The following is a 17,757-nucleotide window of genomic DNA, read 5'->3' as shown; positions in this document are numbered from 1 at the left end:
TTCAATAAATAAAATAAAACCTTATGGTGGCTCACCACAAGAGTGGTGGTGGTGAAAAATGAACATGGCCACAAAGTATGACTCGAGTTGGCACAATTTGTTTGAGTGAAATCAGGCGATGCGAGACAGCAGCTGAATCTGCCACTTGGCATTTTAATATCAAAATTAATTCAGATTTGTTCAGTAGAAAACATGATACAAAACAAAGAATATAAATACATTCAGTTATTCAGCAGCTGGGAAAGGTTTTCAAGGCACTTCAACAGGTAGGCACTCACAGGCTCCTGACTGCTCTGTGCATCTGCAGTTTAGAGGGAAAAAAGCACATTCGTAAACACTTGGACATGCAAATGCGGAGCGCCATGACAGGTGCTGATACGCGTGCGTCATCAAAGTGAATAAATGCATACCCTTCTTAGAGACGGCATGCGCCTCCTCGATTCTCAATCGGACCGAGGGACACTTCAAAGTAGTCTTGGCCTTTGAGGGGAAAGTAGAAACATAGATTAGGGCGAGTTGTTTTGATCAGAGATAAAAAGGTTGATCATCTGATCCGCGTGTGAGAGGACAATGGAAGCTTTCAGGGTGAAGAGGGATTTAATTGGACATGTACCACCAATAAACTCCAACACGAGCCAGTCACTAAAATGAAGTTTTAATGCGGGGATGCGTGTGTGTGTTTGTACCCTCTGGTTGTTATGGAGCAACGCCCACAGTGCGGACGCTCCCATGCAGCGGGTCTCCATGTCTTCACGCTCCAGACAGCGCAGCAATGCCTTCATGGCTTTGTCTGGAGCAAAGATATAAAGATAATGAAAAGCGCTCATCAATTCAAAGATTTAATTTATTAAAGCACAGATGACATACAAGCATACAGTAAACCTTTCCCTGGAAAACACAACATGCTGATATTTTGAGGTGCAAGGTGTCACGACACTGTCTTTATCTGGGTCATTTCCTCGTACCTCACAGCAACAATCGTTTTGCACTTTTACTTATTCCTGCAGAAATGTGACAAAGGTAATGTGGTCCTCTCGCTCATCACCGCTGACTGAGATATTGAAAGCACAACACGCACACACGCAGGAAATGTGATCTTTCCACAGGAAACAAAAAATACAGTCACATGATTTCACCCATCTGGTCCTACAACTCCCACCTGCAGCTTGCACTGTTTGAGGGTGGTAATGTATTTTTTTTTAGCCGGCTTCCTCACCTTCCTTCCTTCCTTCTTCACCTACATGTTCTAGAATCTTCTTACACTTGATGCTTTCTTCCTAAGTTATTGAATGATAGATGCCAAACTTACACTGTACTCTGTATTTCTATGTCTTACTAAAGATTTGCACATTTCATGTACTCAGCCGGCAGATACAGACCAACACGATGATCCCACTGCACTTGTTTTTCTGGCCACCTGCTGAATGTTAGTGTTATTCACCCTGTTTGGCTCGAGCTGGTGCTCCTCACAAAAAATACTACTCTTAGACTCCAAAGCTTGCTGGATGCTTGCCTTTCTTCACCGAACCGCTTGTTTGCTTTGCTTTTGCTTACGTACCTCTGCCGTTTCATGCTCGGCAGACAGCGTATGTTTGGGCTTGTACGGGCTGGAAAAGGCTGAATTTATATGGAAGGAACGTGGAATTTGGAAATGGAAATTCTAATAAAAAAAAAGAGGAAAACACAAAGTTCACTTGTGGAACCAAAATGAAGTAAAAGTGCCTAAAAGCAGTTGAGATTCACCTTGAAGGAGTTAAAGGAATAGTTTGACATTTTGCTTACATTCATTTAGTCTATAATGGACAAATGAAAGCTTCTTCTCCTCCTCATCTATACTTAGCTGTTTTAACGCTTTCATATCTTGTGTGAGAAGTGAAGTTTAACCCACTTCCCGTCCATACCGTTGGCAATGACGTGTGGCTTGTTGGCAGGGCAGAAGCACAGGTTGTGAAGGGCGAGCAGCGCGTGGCGCCGGTGTTCTGCCAGGTCTGTCAGCAGTTCCAGGGCTCCGGTCACCCTAAGTATACTCTGCTGGCCGTCCTCTGCGAACGAGAGACTGACCAGCAGCCTCAGCCACAGGCCCATGAGGCTGCAACCTGCAGACGTGGTTTTAACACCACCCGCTTTGGGCATTGGCACGGACAGGAAGGCTTGCAGGAAATTACTCTGAGAATGAGGCAGAAAGAGAAGTTAGAAGAGGTTTGGGGTCATGTGAACAGATCAGTAAGAGCTGCTCCCCACGCAGCGTGGTGTAAGTGTGAAGGCGAAGAAGAGAGAAGCTTATGTCATTTAGTCAGTGCTATGAATTCTTCTTAAGTCCATAACGCTGCATATCACACTTAAATGAATTTGACTTGTAAATTTGTTTTTCACACTCAGTGAAAAGGAACTTAAGAAAACTGCTGAATTGGCTCATTTGAACAGACACATTAAAAAAAAAAATCCTCATTTGGGGCAAAAAGTGAAGCATTACTGGATAAAATGTCACTCTGACAAAAAGAAAAAAAAAAATCATGTTTTAATGTCTTCAAGTTTATGTACACTTGTGTATCAGGCTTGTACCTTTTGCAGGAGGCCTCTGCAGTCACGTGACATGGCGAGGTTAGCCAAGAGAGCGAAGGCCAGCTTCTGGATTGGGCTGTTATCTGGGGCGACCCCTGAGGCCAGCTTCATGACAGAGTGCATCAGGGAGTTGCTAAGTGTGCATTTAGATCCTGGTGCACCACCAGAGCCGCTGCCACAAAGCGAACTGCATGCTGAAAGGAAAAAAAAAAAAGAAACATTCATGAGTACTTTTCTGGTATTTATCAAAATCTGTTTCACAAATACTGCGTCTCTGTGTGAGTCATTGAAGCATGTACATCTCTCACATACCAGCAGACACCCATGCACACATGTACCATATATGCTGTGAAATGTGAGTAGGCAGGAGCTCATTGTGCGCAGTAATCACAAAGCACAGCAGAAAAAGGATGGAGGTCTGTTTCAAAGCAGCATCATTTTCCAACCCTAACCCTGTGTCTTTAATGGAAAGAGCAATAATCAATGCATGATGCAAATGCCACAAGCCTTGCTCACTGCCCCCAAGGCAGCCAGTCAAGGGTAGCGCTGATTGACATGGTTGTGCCGACATCAAAAACAACAACTGCTCCTTCCTAATCCACTGAGGGCAACGGTCAAACTCTGAGCAGTGGACTGTGGGAGCGGCTAATGTGATTTTAACCTTATGATATACCATTAGCGATAAGCAAACAGTGGCTGCAGTCTGTTTAGCTCAAAGGTATCAATCAAAACAGTCACATTTCTGTAATTGCTCTGTCAGACTGTAGTTTTGCGTGCTGTTAGCAGCCTCAGCAGCCACTTTTATCACCAAGACGAGTCCAGTGCAAACACAGTGTGACACTCAGCAAAATGCTCTCTTTTTATTGATGGCACTGGTTGCTTCTTTCTGTTTATCTTAAAGCTAGCTCGCTGCCCAGACGGCGGCACCAGCGGCCGCAAAAATAAAGACTGACCCATCGGGCTGCACGGCTGTCTGCCCGCGATACCAAAACATGGCTGTGCGTGTGCGTGCATAGATCGTTTGGCCAAAATGTTGAAAACAATGGAGAGTGGAGCGCTTGTGCAAAGACAGAATAAACCGCACCTTTAACTTTAAAACAGCAATGAAAGTTGTCTTTTCTAAAATCTTTTAACTGGCTTTTAATCTTCATTCACCATGAAAACACTCTGACTGATGATGAAAAACACCATCTTCTGGGAGGGAGGGAAAAGATTTAGCCCTAGGCTCTGGCCACAATTTATTCGACTACAGGGCCATTCAGAAATGTAAACACGAACAGATAACATAGTAATAAGTGATACGAATAAAAACATCTCTCTTTTGGCACCATATTCACATCAGTATAACTAACAGGACTAATTGCTGCAGCTGCAGATTACATATGGAATCCAGAAATTAGCTAGCTGACGACAGAGAGCATTGACAAGATATAGCCTGACACTGATTGATGTTGGTTATTGGAGAACATGACAGCTTGTTGGTTATACTAATGCTGGAATGGTAACGTACAGCAACAGGCGTATGCTGATGTTAGCCTGAGGTTATCTCAATACCTGTCAAGAAAGCTGGTCTATCACAGAATTGACAAGGGAGCTTTGCTTTATAATGGATCTACTTTACTGATGTGAGTCAAAGGCATCCCCCACTGCTGCTACAAATCTCATGATTTTTTTTTTTTTTTTGCAACCATATAGAATTGATCATTTCATAGAAGTGTAGAAAAAACATTTTTTTTTTTTTTTTTAAACTTTCTGTCTGTCTGAGGGAGCAAGTTTTAGGGCTGCTACAAAAATATCTGTGGAAATATGTGTGGCACAGATGAAAACAACAATCTGACTTGAACTAGCAGTGCAAACAAAGCCTTGGATGAAGGAGGAACACTGGAGATGAAACATTCAGTAGAAATGTAGCAGTCTCAGGAGACAAAATGGTAGCCTGAGGGCGGATGGTGTAATACTAAGCCTGGCTGCATGCAGCCTGAACACAACCTGCTGTTCGGTTAACCTTTAGGGAGATACTGTGCCCGACTTCACTGATTTCTGGTGCTTCACAGCTTGAGCATATGAGAGGTCTAAAGCGAGTGAGTTTAGATCAGAGCGAACGCACCCACTGAGGAACAGGTGCCAATCAAACAGAGATACACATAAAGACAGACACACACACACACACACACACACACACACACACACACACACACACACACACACACACACACACACACACACACACACACACACACACACACACACAAACGTTCATAAGTGTTGCACATGAAACTTCCTTTCCTTCACTGATGAAACTGATTTCCATTGCGCAGCTACACAAGTCGCAGACGCACACGTGCGTGCGCACACACAAACTCATCAAAGGCACCACAAGCCGTTTATCAAAGTAAAATTTCCCCACTGTTTCCTCCCCATGAATCTTGCCTTTCCTCTTTTCAAAAAGCTATTGCTGCTCTGATTTCCACAGACACAATTCTTACATTTGCATGATGGAATGCCTGAATCTCAGGCAACACAGAGATGCTCTGTGCTTTGCCACATCATCTCCTACTGGTCTGAAACCCGTTGCCATACATACAGTGAGACAGCCATGCAGCCTGATCCCTACATCCCGACACTGTGCCCCATTGTGACTGGCAGGCAAGCAGGCACTGGTCTTATACAGTGAGACACAATGTTGTTCAGTGGTCACTGGAGAGGACAATGGGGCCCTCAGTGCAAAGTGTGTGTGACTCAGTCAGATTGCTGACCGCAGACAGAGGCGATGGGCTGGCACGGGCCAGGCACAGTGCCTGCACAAACACATAAGACATACAGACAGACGCGCGCACACAAACAGACCTGTGGCGCAATTGGCCGTGTAGACACACAGGAGCTCCAGCGCCGCCTCCATGGTGGGGTCGTCCAATAGGAGCCAAGGCCAAAGAGCATAGAGTGCCAGTGTTAGGCGAGCATCTGTGGCCACCACCTACACACACAAATACAAATGGATCAAACACACACACTCACTTGCATAGGAATAGACCCATATACAGGCATGTACATGATTTATGTCACTGCAGAAACACAGATGGCAGTAATCAACATGAAATGCTTCAACATTTTCCTAGTAGGAGAAGCACACGGGGAGGAGAATAATGGCAGGGTAAACACTGCAGCACAGCCTCCCTGGCCATTTAGTCCAAGGTAACCACCAGTGACAGAAAGGCCACTTAGAAAATGAAAACCAGCTAATATGCTTCATAAGTAATGCCATTACAGGGCTTAAGAAGCTAAACTTGCTGAGATGTTAGCAGGACCATGCACATTTAGCGGAATCCCATTTACAGGCACAGCATTGGTACTCTGAGGTTCCATTAAAAACCAATTAGCAGTGGGAAATTAAAAGGCAGGCACAGAGGCTCACTTTGCATTCATCGTTACGGTAAAGAGCACTCCGCAGGATCTCCACAGTCAGCTTGACTTCCTTCAGATGGGCCTCTTCCTGATGATGTAGAAAGACAAAACAAAGACCAATATGGTTAAAAGCTACTGTGTCTTTACTGCTCCATTACAGCAAAGGGGAATAACTGCTGAGAACTATGACAGATATTCATAATATTTATCCAAAAACTCATTCATATTGGATTCAGATTGTTATTATATCCAATGGGGGGGAAAAAACAAACACAGGCCGACGCTGGAAATTTCCAGCCGGTCTCTGCTCACCTTTTTGCGGTGAGAAGCCTTGCCGGGTCGGACAGACTCCAGGTGGAGATGGGAGTGAGTTTGTTTCATTTGCTCCACACAGCTGTCAATTAGACCAGCTAGGAAAAAAAAAGTTCAGAATGGGAACCTCACATTAAATGACAAGTTATAGGAAGATATCCACCATAACAGGCAGAAAAGAGCTCTCAATGATGGACTACTGATGATATTTGACTTTTCCGGGGTTCTGGGGATCCCCAGACAACAAGCTAGTGACTCATTTTAAATGTTCAAAGAGTATCTAACAGTTGACGGCCTGAGGTTTGGGGAGTTACCTCTGGCTGCATGGTTTTGAGCTGTGGGACTGCAGGCGAGCAGTGTCATCAGAGCTCTGGCTGTCAGCTTTTTTAAAGGGTCCTGAAAGGTCCTCTTCTCCAAACACTGGCATGAGAAGTCAAAGAGGAATGCACAATAACACACTCTTGAAAGAAACTTCACCATGAGCGCACACACATGATTGTACGTAAAAAAAAACACTCCCACTGTGCACCATGGTCTAGACAGACGCCCACGTGCCCCCACACCACCTCCACCTACCTGCAGTAACAGCTCACACAGCTGGCCGGCCGAGGGGCCATTCACAATGTCACACAAAGCAGGAGCGTGTTTAGAGTTTGAGGTTGTGACCTCGACACCCTGACTCTTTGTCTCCTCTGCGAAAACTGTCGAGAGAAACTGCAGAGCCACTGTGTGAAGAAGAGAGTCGGCCTGCTTCTCGTTCACACACGCTGATAATGTTCCTGCAGACACACGGGGAAAATGAGGAGATCTGATGGGAGAATAGCTTTCTTTTAATGAATGACTCAGCAATACACACTGAATCACGGCAAGACAAAAAAAAAGGCAAATCCATTGTTCAAATCCCTTGACAGCGAGACATTTGTCCATGACTGAGGCAGCATGCACCAGTGGAGGACACACTAATCATGTGAATGTGTATGCAGACACCCAGTTACCATAAACATATACACACAGACATAAATACACGCACAAAGGCTCAGCATTCATCTTTTACTGGACTCATCAGATTTCCCTGCTGCGCCATTAATCACAGAAGAAGATGTGTAGGAGGAATGGAGGTAGTGTAAGGACAGGATGCAATTATCCTATCCTAGCATCTGTTCAGAGGAGCTAATACGCTCAGTAATGATGCAAAGAATGTGTTAATATGATACAATTTCTCTTTTTTGGAACCAGAATTAAAGCTGCACAATTATACCTAAAATGCTAATCCTGGTTATTTAGTGAGTTACCACAATCAGTATAATTACCCTAATCATGATTATCAGTTTTTATGATTATGAAAAAAATGCTTTTACAGCCCAATTTCATCATGTATCAAGGGTCTGACTTGTAGACCTCACAGGGCTATTCAAATTAAACCAAACGGCTAAATGTTTCCAAAAAAGACAATAATCTACGATTGTGAATTGTGGGAAATGATCCACAACAGATGATTGGAGGACCGATTCTGCAGCCTAAACCAGAATTAATTTTGTCACTTTTACTGACTTTAGCAAATGCACGCACACACACACACACACACTTCACACACACAAACAGAGCAGAGTATCTGTGTACCTGCAAACGTCCGCCAGCGTCTCCCCAGCGCAGCAGAGACAGATGGGTACGTTGCTGAGCTGTCCCTCCTCACCAGAGTAGCCAGGAGCATAAACACGTCTGCCCAGCACACACAAACCGCGTCTCGGGTACCTGCGTCTGAAGAGGGAAAGAGTGACTCACAAATTTAATGACACGAGACGGCCACGAAGCCACACACGGATCACAGTGTAGAACACACTGCAGGCAGAGCCGGTTAGACTTTGGAGCATCATTGATGGTTTCTCAAAAACGGATCAATAATGGTGACATACATGAAGTATTTTTTGGATTATCATTATCAACTTTATTTGCTAAGAACGATGACTTCCATTTGGATTTCACATAAGGCTCTGACCTAATCCTTTGGTGTCCAGCGTGAGCACGGCCACCAGAGTAGTCAACAGCTGTTTCAGGAAGTCCATCTGGCCAATCAGCTCCTGGCTCACCGTGACACACGACTGCAGCAGTTTGCAGAAGCTGGACAGGAACTGAAGTAGAGTGACAGACTAGAAACATGCACATGCACACACACACGCACGCACGCACGCACACACACACACACACACACACACACACACACACACACACACACACACACACACACACACACACACACACACACACACACACACACACACACACACACACACACACACACACACACACACACACACACACACACACACACACAGGAAGAATGATTAACCACTCAAACAGATTGCACGAATGTACTGAGCAGCTAAGGTTAGGGAGAAGATTGAAACGCATGTGTACTAAGAACAAGTTATTCTTTTTTAAAAGCTAATTTTCCGAGCCATAAAAACAATGATGTTTTTTTGAGTTTGAGCTTCCACCCACACCAAAAATCTGGAGGTGCCCTCAGACAACCCAGTGCTGCACTGAAGCTGGCACTGTACTGTAACAACCCACATTTTTCTTTTTCTTTTTTTCTTTTTTTGGTAAGTCATAATAACTAAGAAAAAGTTGAAAAACTCTTCAGAACTGTCGATCACAGTGTTCCTCACCTGCCCCTTGATGTCTTCTCTCTCCCCTGGTAAGATGTTGGGTCTCTTCAGCTCAGTCAGACATTTCTCAAAGGGCCCAATATCCACCAGACTGACGAGGAAAAGAAAAGATGGTGTTGAAGTGTGTGTTTTTGAAAGAAACGAGCTGGAGGGGACGAGGGCTACAATTAACATTAATTCTCCACTGAATAAAATATACACACATTTATTCAGATCATCTTTAATGGTGATAAACAAAATGACAAAAATATGTTGATTTTATGACTTTTCCATCAATCAATTCACTTAGCCAACTTACCACTAAACACTTCAGCACCCGGCTGAATATAACAAGTGAGGACTTTATCCTGGATGTACATTTTAATATTTTCAATAAAGATTACAACATGATGCTCTCTCCCCGTTTTTGTCATGATTAACACATAAGAGCAGGCGGTGTCGACATGCGGCGTGCAAACCTCTTACCCGGCGAGTGCTTGGAGGAGCTGGTTGTGTCGGATGGCGGTGAGGGTGAAATCTGGCAGGATGGCCAGCAGGTTAGTCAGCAGGCCACAGTGGGCCGTCATGAGGTCGGGCGTTACCATGACAACGGGCTCCACTGCTGAGGGCTCGCCCTGTCGGGAGTGTTGGGAGGTAACGGAGTCGCTGGTGTCTGTGTCACTCTGGCCTGTGAGACACATCAATACAGAGCTAATAGAGACGCCTCCCCAGTGGCTCACACACTGTCTGGAGCGAGAGACGCTGTGACCACATAATCAAAAACACCAAACTGAGTGAAACACCAGCGAACAGTGTTCCACTTCTTAATTTGTATATAGAAGACAAAAACCCAAATACACAAACATGGGGAATGGTTTTAGTTCATATGTATCACCGACCACAATGATGTTTCAAAGGAAAATAACGTGACGGTTTATGAGGTATGAAAAACTAAACCATGCTGCATTGCTTTTACACTGAATGCACGTGCGCCCACACATACACACACATTTCTCTCTGCAGTACCTTGAGCCATCAGTCTGCTGGCAGGAGTATCCTCTGTGATGTTCAATGGGGAGGGACCCTTAGGGGTGTGCAACCCTGAACCTCTTACCTGCAATGACAACATGAAGATATGATGATCCACTTGACTTAATGCAGCGCTTTATTTCCAACATCTTAGTGTGTGTGCATGTGTGTGTTTTGTTTTTTTTTTGCTGACCACTGTGCTGGATGTGGAGAGGGAGCTGGAAGGTCTGCTGGAGTTGATCGTGGGTGCCGGTGGCTCGCTTCTCCAAAACCACAGAGAATTCTCAGAATCTAGTCAAGCATACACACATGATGACACACTGACTTAGACTGGAAAAACAATGCGAAAATCCAAACGCACAAAAATAAAACCTACCCAGCGAATTGTTTTCCTGACGACTTGGTCCGGTGGTGGCATCAGCACGAGGTTGCAGGTGGAACGTGTACCTGCCTTGGAAACAGTTGGAGGCAGAGAGAGCCACATGCTGAAAGTACTGACAGTGGTAAAGCAGAGCCTGGAGCGCCGGAAGACCCACCATAGACACACCAGACACCTCATCATGGACACACGGGTGCTGCAAGAGGAGAGAGTTGATGTGGGAACAGCTGCAGAGGGATGAGTGCACTCGGTCTTCATCAGTAACGAGGTAAAGGAAACAGAGGTGAGAAAAAGGAGCAAATAGATGGATTGAAGGCAAAATCCAGGTGGGTTTTACTTTGACTGAAGGTCACTGGATCTGTGTTCTCCACATTTTATATTAAACTGAAGACAACTTTAAATTCAGCTGTGGCAGTGATTTATTTTACATGAGCTTTTTGTTGTCATAGTATTTTTCTTCTAAAAGCCTTGTTTTTAAGTTTTACATTTTTCTGGGAATTACAACTGGACCAGATTTTATTTTTTTTCTAGGCAATGAGCCTTGCTTTTAAAAGATGAGAAGAAATAATACTTTTCGTTTTCACCCTTCATCCTGAAGGGAGACATCCCGTCATGACATCCCAAATTAAGACGCTGTTGGTGTTTTGACAGAGATTTAAACTTAATTATTTTGGATGTAAGTGCTGGAGGCCTGTGCCCCAGCAGAGCTCGAATTCTGGCAACAACCCTGGTCTGCGCCCTGCAGGGCTCAACAAGAGGGGAGGCAGGAACGGGAGGGAGGACCGGAGAGGGGATGGAAACAAAGAGAAACTGAAAGAGACAGAGAGAGAAAACAGTTCACGGTCTAAAAGCGTTTTAACTGGCTGGCAGAGCTGCTGACCTGCCAGTGGGAGTCCTTGGCCTCCTCTGCGTTGGCAGGCATGGGCATCACCAGCAAGTTCTGCAGGATAAATGCAGCCTGGACACACAAGCCAAAAAAAAAAAAAAAAAGTGAGAGACGCACACACTCTGGGTCAAGTTAAGACTGCATCAGCAACAGTGCCATCTGCCTGTATTTGGCTAGTAATACAAAGAAGTCCAGCCACGTTTTCTGACCTTACTCTTCCCTCACTTGTGTTAATATAAGTGTGGAACCGTTCTGTATTTTGACCCTTGCAGGATGTTACTTATTTCCAGTGCAGCAATAAAGAAAACATGTTGTACAGACAGCTGAGCAGAGTTGCATTTCTGCCATCGTACCTCTCTGCGGACCATGCTGCTCTCCTGCTGATCCAGGAGGAAGTTGAGCAACGTGCCCCACAGACCTCCGCTGATGTTCTGACAGCTGGCACACAGAGCCTGGCACCCACTGGGCACCGAGGACAGAGCTGCGCCTAACCCCAAACTGGCAAACCTCACCTGACATGAGAGGGGAGACAGGATTTGGGTCGATGTTTGAGGAGAAACAGAGGAATGGATGTTGTAGGTGTATAAAGATCCACAGACTAAATCCTGGATGCTGCTAATGTTTCAGGTCACCTACAGTGTGTATAGTAATATCAAATATGGAATGTGGCCGTGCTGACTGGCATTTAAATTGACGGTGGCAAAGACAGAGTCTACCCCGTCAAGGGAGCCTCTTAGACTTACTTGTGCGGGAACTTTATTTTTAGAGACAGAGAATTTAGTGCGACTGGCTGTCATGTGCTTCTTTTTGTCTGTGAGTTCTTGCACAACTCTTATGGGTTTCATGTTGTCCCAAAAGTCAAGCATCTAGACGCTTCATCTTATGACAGAGAGAGTTTATGAAGTGTGAGCTGAATAATGAAAAGTGAACAGCTAAATATTGAAGACTGGAGTGTCATGTATTGTATATAGTTTACATATGTTGGAATATATGTTTAAATTATCATGAATTCAAGAAAACGAGAAGCTGCAGACTGTGCGTACTTCTTGATCTCTGTCGACCCATAGTGGGATGAGCCACGCCAAACCGAGCTGAGAGCCACTAGCCTCCTCTGCGGCGGCCTCGTTCCCCAAAGACCACTGGGATATAAAGTCCTGATGCAGACAAAATGGAAAGAAAAACATGCTTTTGGTTGCATTCTAACATCCTCACAGCAGAGCAGTGGAACCACTGTTGACACTTGCCTTGTCCTTGTTTTCCACCATCATCTCATGGGACAGGTGAAGCAACGAGATGACAGCATTCTTGGTCACACCTTTCCCCATGAAAGACAAGGAGTTGCCTCCCCACTCTACATAAAATGAGGAGATCACCTGCGCAGAGGACAGATTTTATTTGGTATATTGAAATAGAGTGCTACAGTGCAATGAGTGTTTTATTGCCTCCCATCCAGAGTTTTTCATCCTGCAAAGTCATAGCTGACAGAACTGCGTGTGATTAAGTATAAGTGGTGTTATCACATTTCTGTTTCTCTTCATTTGTCATGTGAACACCAAAAGCAAAGAAACAAAGAGTGCTTGTTTCTGAGTTGGTGATTACTGTGTGCTTGTCATACAACTCACTGCGTCCCAAGCTAAATACAGCTGAGACTAATTATTTCGCTTTGATGTGGCATCAGAGTGTGGGACTGCACTGAAGAGCACATGAAGAGAGAGAAGCCCAAGGCCGGCTGAGCTTCAGGGCCCTACAGTGCCAGGAGTATCAGGTGAGAGGTGGGTCAGCGGGGTTGAGAAGACTTTAGAGTTAGAGCTCTGACTGGTAGCAGTGAGACAGAAGCAGCCACCTGAGATCTTAACTGAAAAAGGAAATGAACCTTCAGTCTTCAGCTGATCTTAATTCATGTCCATGAAAGCTGCACATTTAAACAACCCAAATGAAAAAGAACAGGCCCTGTCTAAGCAGAATAGTCTATTCCACAGGGGTCTCCTTTCCCAATCAAAAACAAAAGTTTGGACACCTCCGTGCTGAGGCCTGCTGCACAAGCTGGTCCACACTGTGTTACAATATTGTTTTATGGACTGTTGAACAACTGAACAGATGGAATAGGCAAGGTTGATTAATCTCATCAGCATCTTACCAGTGTGGCATATCTAATCAATGAGATTTTTACCTTTTGCAATTCATGTCCCGTAACCATATTCTGCTTAATTTTAATTAATTCCTCAGAAAGTACTGAGCTTTTCATTTTATTCATTTCTGTAGGCAGTCTCAGCTCTGATGAGAGGGTAGGAGGCTTGCATATGCTCTTGTAACACATGCACACACGCTATGCAAGCACAGAACTTCACACACATGCCCCACACAAACACACACCTCTAATAGCCCACTGAGATATTTGGAGCAGAGGGAGGGGGGCTCCAGGTCAGGGCAGTGGGAGCTCCAGCCAGGCTGGGCAGTCAGGCTGACCATGCCCTGCAGTGTCCTCTCCAGGCTGGGAAGGCCATAGAAACGCGGGGCGTCAGACACCCGCAGGCTCTGGAGCAAACGGACTGCCAGCTGGCTCTTGAAGGGGCCTGCTAATGCCAGACACAGCCTGGACAGACAGGAAAGGACAGAGTGGGAAAGAGCGAGAAACAGGCAGACACGAAGGCGGAGAAGAGGCAGAGAAAAAAGACAATATAAGCTTGACAATTAGCATACCAATTCTTTATCATAAGCCTGTGGCTTTTTATGTGTTTGGCATTCATTTTCATGTTCTGAACGACTAAGCTCGCAGGATTTTCATCAAAAATGAACTGAAATAAACACTTCCCCTACAGTGGAAGAACACTTCAGTATCTTTTTTCATCCTGGTGATTTTAATCGATTTTCTAACCCCACAGGAAGGCTGAACAGCATCACATGAGAGTGCATTCACCTTTCAGATGCACTAACAGAGTAACAATTACAGTTCTTTCATTTATTTTTCATCAAGAATTCATTTGAAAATACTGCTGAACATCGCCAGCAGAAAAACAGTCCTGGAAGGTCAGTTGTGCTTCACCGTATGTTAGATAAACAACTTCCTCACTATTTTAGTATTATAATGCAAGAAATGGAATTCAAAATTAGACACAACTTAAGACAACGGTTGTTAATTTAAAACTTTCCATGTAATATTTAAATTGAAATAAAAGACTGAAAAACAGAGGACTGTGTCTATCGCCTGTCCTGTGACAGATTTCTGTGTGAAATCATCCAACCTGTCGGTGGTTTGTGTCAGTCGGAGGAGTAAGAGGTTAAAGAAGCTGGTGAGCTCTCTCTGCAGTCTCTGGCTGACATGGTTCTTGAGTTCCTCCGGCTCCCCCGGGCTCTGAGTCGAGGTCTGGGTCTCCACACCGAGCAGCAAATTAAGGAGGGATTCTGTCTCCTGGATGATTCATGGATGAATTGACACCAACAGCTTTTATTGGTTCGTTTTTGGATTTTGTGCAATCATTTTGAGTTCATCCCACTTTAATGTGATAACAATAATTTATGAATTTCTTTTTATGCCTTCTTGCACTCTCCTAACTGTGCGCACATCTTAAAAGTACATCTCCTTGTTCAGAGGGATGATTAACTTCAGTGGATTATGTAGTATTAATGGTAAAATAAGATTTATCTGCTGACCTTTCCAAATTCAAACAAACTGATGAGATGTAAAGGAGGCTGACAGGTGTATTTGAGCGAGCACCTCCTTCTTAACACCACCCGTCTCTCCCTGCAAAACTAAGATCTAAGCAAGCCAAACATCCATAATTTCTTATTGAGCGGTGCACACACACGGAGTAGATAGTTAATGAAAGTGTAGAGAGCGACAGATGTTCCTGAAACAGCTCAGTAATTACAGAAAAGTCGGAGCAGAGCAGAGCTGCTCACCCCTACCAGGCATTCAATCCGAGTCTGCTTTAGCTGCCAGGGGAGGGCTTATTGTTTACACACACATTAATGAGAAAGCCAAGGTGAGACTGATTAAATCCTAAAAGTAGCTCTCCTCGATAAAACAGTGTGGTTATTCTTCTCCTCGGGCGCAAATCTGACTCCAACTTTGTGTTAAGAGCTCTGGAAATAATCTCTGCCGCAGGTCTGAGGTGGTACGCTGTGATACTATTTTCCTGTCGTTATGAGAGAGTAATATGTTCGGCTTGTCGGATGACGTGTGATTTATTCAAGCATTGATTACGAGTATATAACCCTCTGTGTTGGAGAGGGGAGAGCCTAACCAGATTATTAGCTAACAGAGATGCACACACATGCAGTATTTTACAACCACGCACATGCACACTAAAGGCGAGCTCCAATATAGTCGTACACAGGAGTCCATGCATCTATACCACAACCACGTGACAACTTTGACAGTTTGTGTTCAAATATTCTCAACTATCCCTTTAAGCCAAAACCCTACACAACTATTGTAGTGAGGTTCGACTTTGTCGCTTGTCCAGGAGGGGTAAAGTGTTCGTACCTGGTTGAGAAGCAGCTGCAGTATCCAGCACAGGTCCTTGTCCTCTAGGTCTGATGCAGAGTCAGTGTGTATCTGTTTGAAGTAGGCATTCAGAAATGCAACAATGCCCACCAGCAACCTCTCATCCTCCACACTGGCTGGACGCACCTGGAGAAACCTGCAGGGAGGAAGAGACAGAGGATGTGGTTAAAGGAAAAATACTCAGTGATGCTGGTTAATGCTCATTATTTGACCACTTACTAGAATAAAAACTTCACTGTGCAGTCGAGATATTAATTGCACTAACCAATAACAAGCATTAGACATAAGCTATCACAGCATATGGGGGAAAAATGGAGGACAATCATTGCCAAGCTGTCAAACAAACCAAACACGATCAACTTTTTGTCAAAGATATAAGTTTATCATACTGTTTTACTCTCAGCCAGCATTCCACACTATTAATTTATGTCAGTTCTTCAAAGAGAAAAAGATAAAGCCAACCTGTGCTCACTGAGCCGTGGAAAAACATTTGGTTCACAACAAGTTTCTTATTAAGTGTCTTATTCAACAGCAGCAGTTATGCTAATGACATACTGTGCGGAAATGTCATAAAACACCTCCCATGATTTGCTTAATTCGTAAACCTTAACGAGACAAATTTACTGGCTTGTTTATCAGCGTGTGAACCTAAAGTACATGAATCTGTACTTTAATTTGTATGCACTGTACCTGGTCACTGCTGCCTGCCAACTGAGGGAGCGAAGGGTGTCTCTGCAGCTGTGGGTGGGGATGTGAGGGAGGGCCAGTCTGTCAATCAGTAGATAGAGGCTGAGCCTGGAGAGGGCAGAGGTCACCGAGCTGTGTCCTGCTGCTGTGGTGATGGCCTGGATGCAATCCTGCAGCGCGGTGGGGAGGTGTACTGCCCGCAGCGACAGAACCTGCGCCCCTGACAGCTTTAAGTCAGGATGAAATCTACAGGGAACAAATGCGAATGGTTAAAAAAAAAAACCAAACATGCATTCCAGATCAGATTACATGACTATTGATGTGCTGACAAGTGTGTTGCATAAGTAGCATCCTCAGAAGCATACTAATGACTGCATTAACAAACATATTTGATCGCCAATCTGGAGGGATGAGACATTTATGAGTCATCCAAAGAGAGATGCTGTCTGAGAAATACTTGCAACTGAATCAAGCAGAAGCAGAGCCAAGCATCACACCGGCAATACCCAGGGAAACTGTCAAAATTACATCAAAACAGTATGGAAAAAAAAAGATTCTGAACTTTGTAATAAGACACAACAATATAATCAGAGGTTAAGGAGTTTGATTGAGATTCCTCTCAATTTTCATTGACTAATCTATCCTAAACAAGTATCTTCTCTCAATCATACCACTGTAAGGAATTTCGTTTCTGGTGGATTGATCCATCTGTGGCGGTGTAATCAAGCCGGTTAAAACTGTGCGAGAGACATTCTCATCTGTTTGAATTAGGTCACGTTAGAAGCAAATGAAGACAGATGAAACACAAGATGCCAAGCCTCTGAGTCTTCTAAGCAATTCTCTACTGGAGAGAACATAGAGGACTGGGTAGCAGGTTGGTTTTTTGTTTTTTTATAATAAAAATATCCTCCTATAGAATTATTGTTCTGCTCAGTTTCTGCATCATTTCATTTCTTGCATGGCGTGACACTAATAAATAAACCAATATACTGTACGTGAACAGACAACTACAAATAGACTGTGCTAACACCCCACTGCATGCATAGGAGTAAGACACATTAAGGTTCTTACTCAGTAATGTCAGTAGAGGTGCCATGCAGCTCTTCAATGAGGTTGTCTATCCCAGAATGCCATGCAGTGTTCCAGGCCACCTGCAGGGCTTGGCGGGCAGGTGCCAAGGTCAACAGGTCAGAGGATGGGGGCAGGACGCAGCAGTACGGGCTAACAGCATGATGGGTCACCGCCCGGAAAGGGAGGCTGTACCTGGGGGGATTTTGGAGAATTAATGTTGTTAATGTTGCTTATGAAAGGGAAGAGAGAAGGAGATCTTTAAAGAAACCAAAAGTGT

At 44.4% G+C, this 17,757-nt stretch overlaps 1 protein-coding gene across 1 annotated transcript in view; it reads right to left on the bottom strand.

Annotated features, from left to right (window-relative positions):
* Positions 1-132: 132 nt before the first annotated feature.
* The window catches only part of rttn (rotatin), a 29,525-nt gene continuing 11,900 nt past the window's right edge, over positions 133-17,757 (bottom strand). Inside the window, exons 24-49 of the mRNA XM_070986508.1 lie at positions 17,481-17,672; positions 16,413-16,655; positions 15,702-15,858; positions 14,458-14,624; positions 13,589-13,808; positions 12,460-12,588; positions 12,259-12,369; positions 11,569-11,727; positions 11,210-11,287; positions 10,327-10,525; positions 10,144-10,241; positions 9,948-10,035; positions 9,408-9,609; positions 8,943-9,033; positions 8,273-8,423; positions 7,897-8,034; positions 6,853-7,055; positions 6,591-6,696; positions 6,277-6,374; positions 5,975-6,052; positions 5,410-5,536; positions 2,563-2,756; positions 1,902-2,166; positions 687-790; positions 411-480; positions 133-301 (exon numbers count right to left, since the gene is read on the bottom strand). Coding sequence (XP_070842609.1) covers positions 222-301; positions 411-480; positions 687-790; positions 1,902-2,166; positions 2,563-2,756; positions 5,410-5,536; positions 5,975-6,052; positions 6,277-6,374; positions 6,591-6,696; positions 6,853-7,055; positions 7,897-8,034; positions 8,273-8,423; positions 8,943-9,033; positions 9,408-9,609; positions 9,948-10,035; positions 10,144-10,241; positions 10,327-10,525; positions 11,210-11,287; positions 11,569-11,727; positions 12,259-12,369; positions 12,460-12,588; positions 13,589-13,808; positions 14,458-14,624; positions 15,702-15,858; positions 16,413-16,655; positions 17,481-17,672 — 3,748 coding nt within the window. The 3' untranslated portion in view covers positions 133-221. The remainder of the gene's footprint in view (positions 302-410; positions 481-686; positions 791-1,901; positions 2,167-2,562; positions 2,757-5,409; positions 5,537-5,974; positions 6,053-6,276; positions 6,375-6,590; positions 6,697-6,852; positions 7,056-7,896; positions 8,035-8,272; positions 8,424-8,942; positions 9,034-9,407; positions 9,610-9,947; positions 10,036-10,143; positions 10,242-10,326; positions 10,526-11,209; positions 11,288-11,568; positions 11,728-12,258; positions 12,370-12,459; positions 12,589-13,588; positions 13,809-14,457; positions 14,625-15,701; positions 15,859-16,412; positions 16,656-17,480; positions 17,673-17,757) is intronic.

Source organism: Chaetodon trifascialis, chromosome 18, assembly GCF_039877785.1.
Source record: "Chaetodon trifascialis isolate fChaTrf1 chromosome 18, fChaTrf1.hap1, whole genome shotgun sequence".
In the NCBI taxonomy this organism is placed as follows: domain Eukaryota; kingdom Metazoa; phylum Chordata; class Actinopteri; order Chaetodontiformes; family Chaetodontidae; genus Chaetodon; species Chaetodon trifascialis.
Note: the sequence above shows the minus strand (reverse complement) of the source record. Positions and strands in the feature narration are given on the sequence as shown.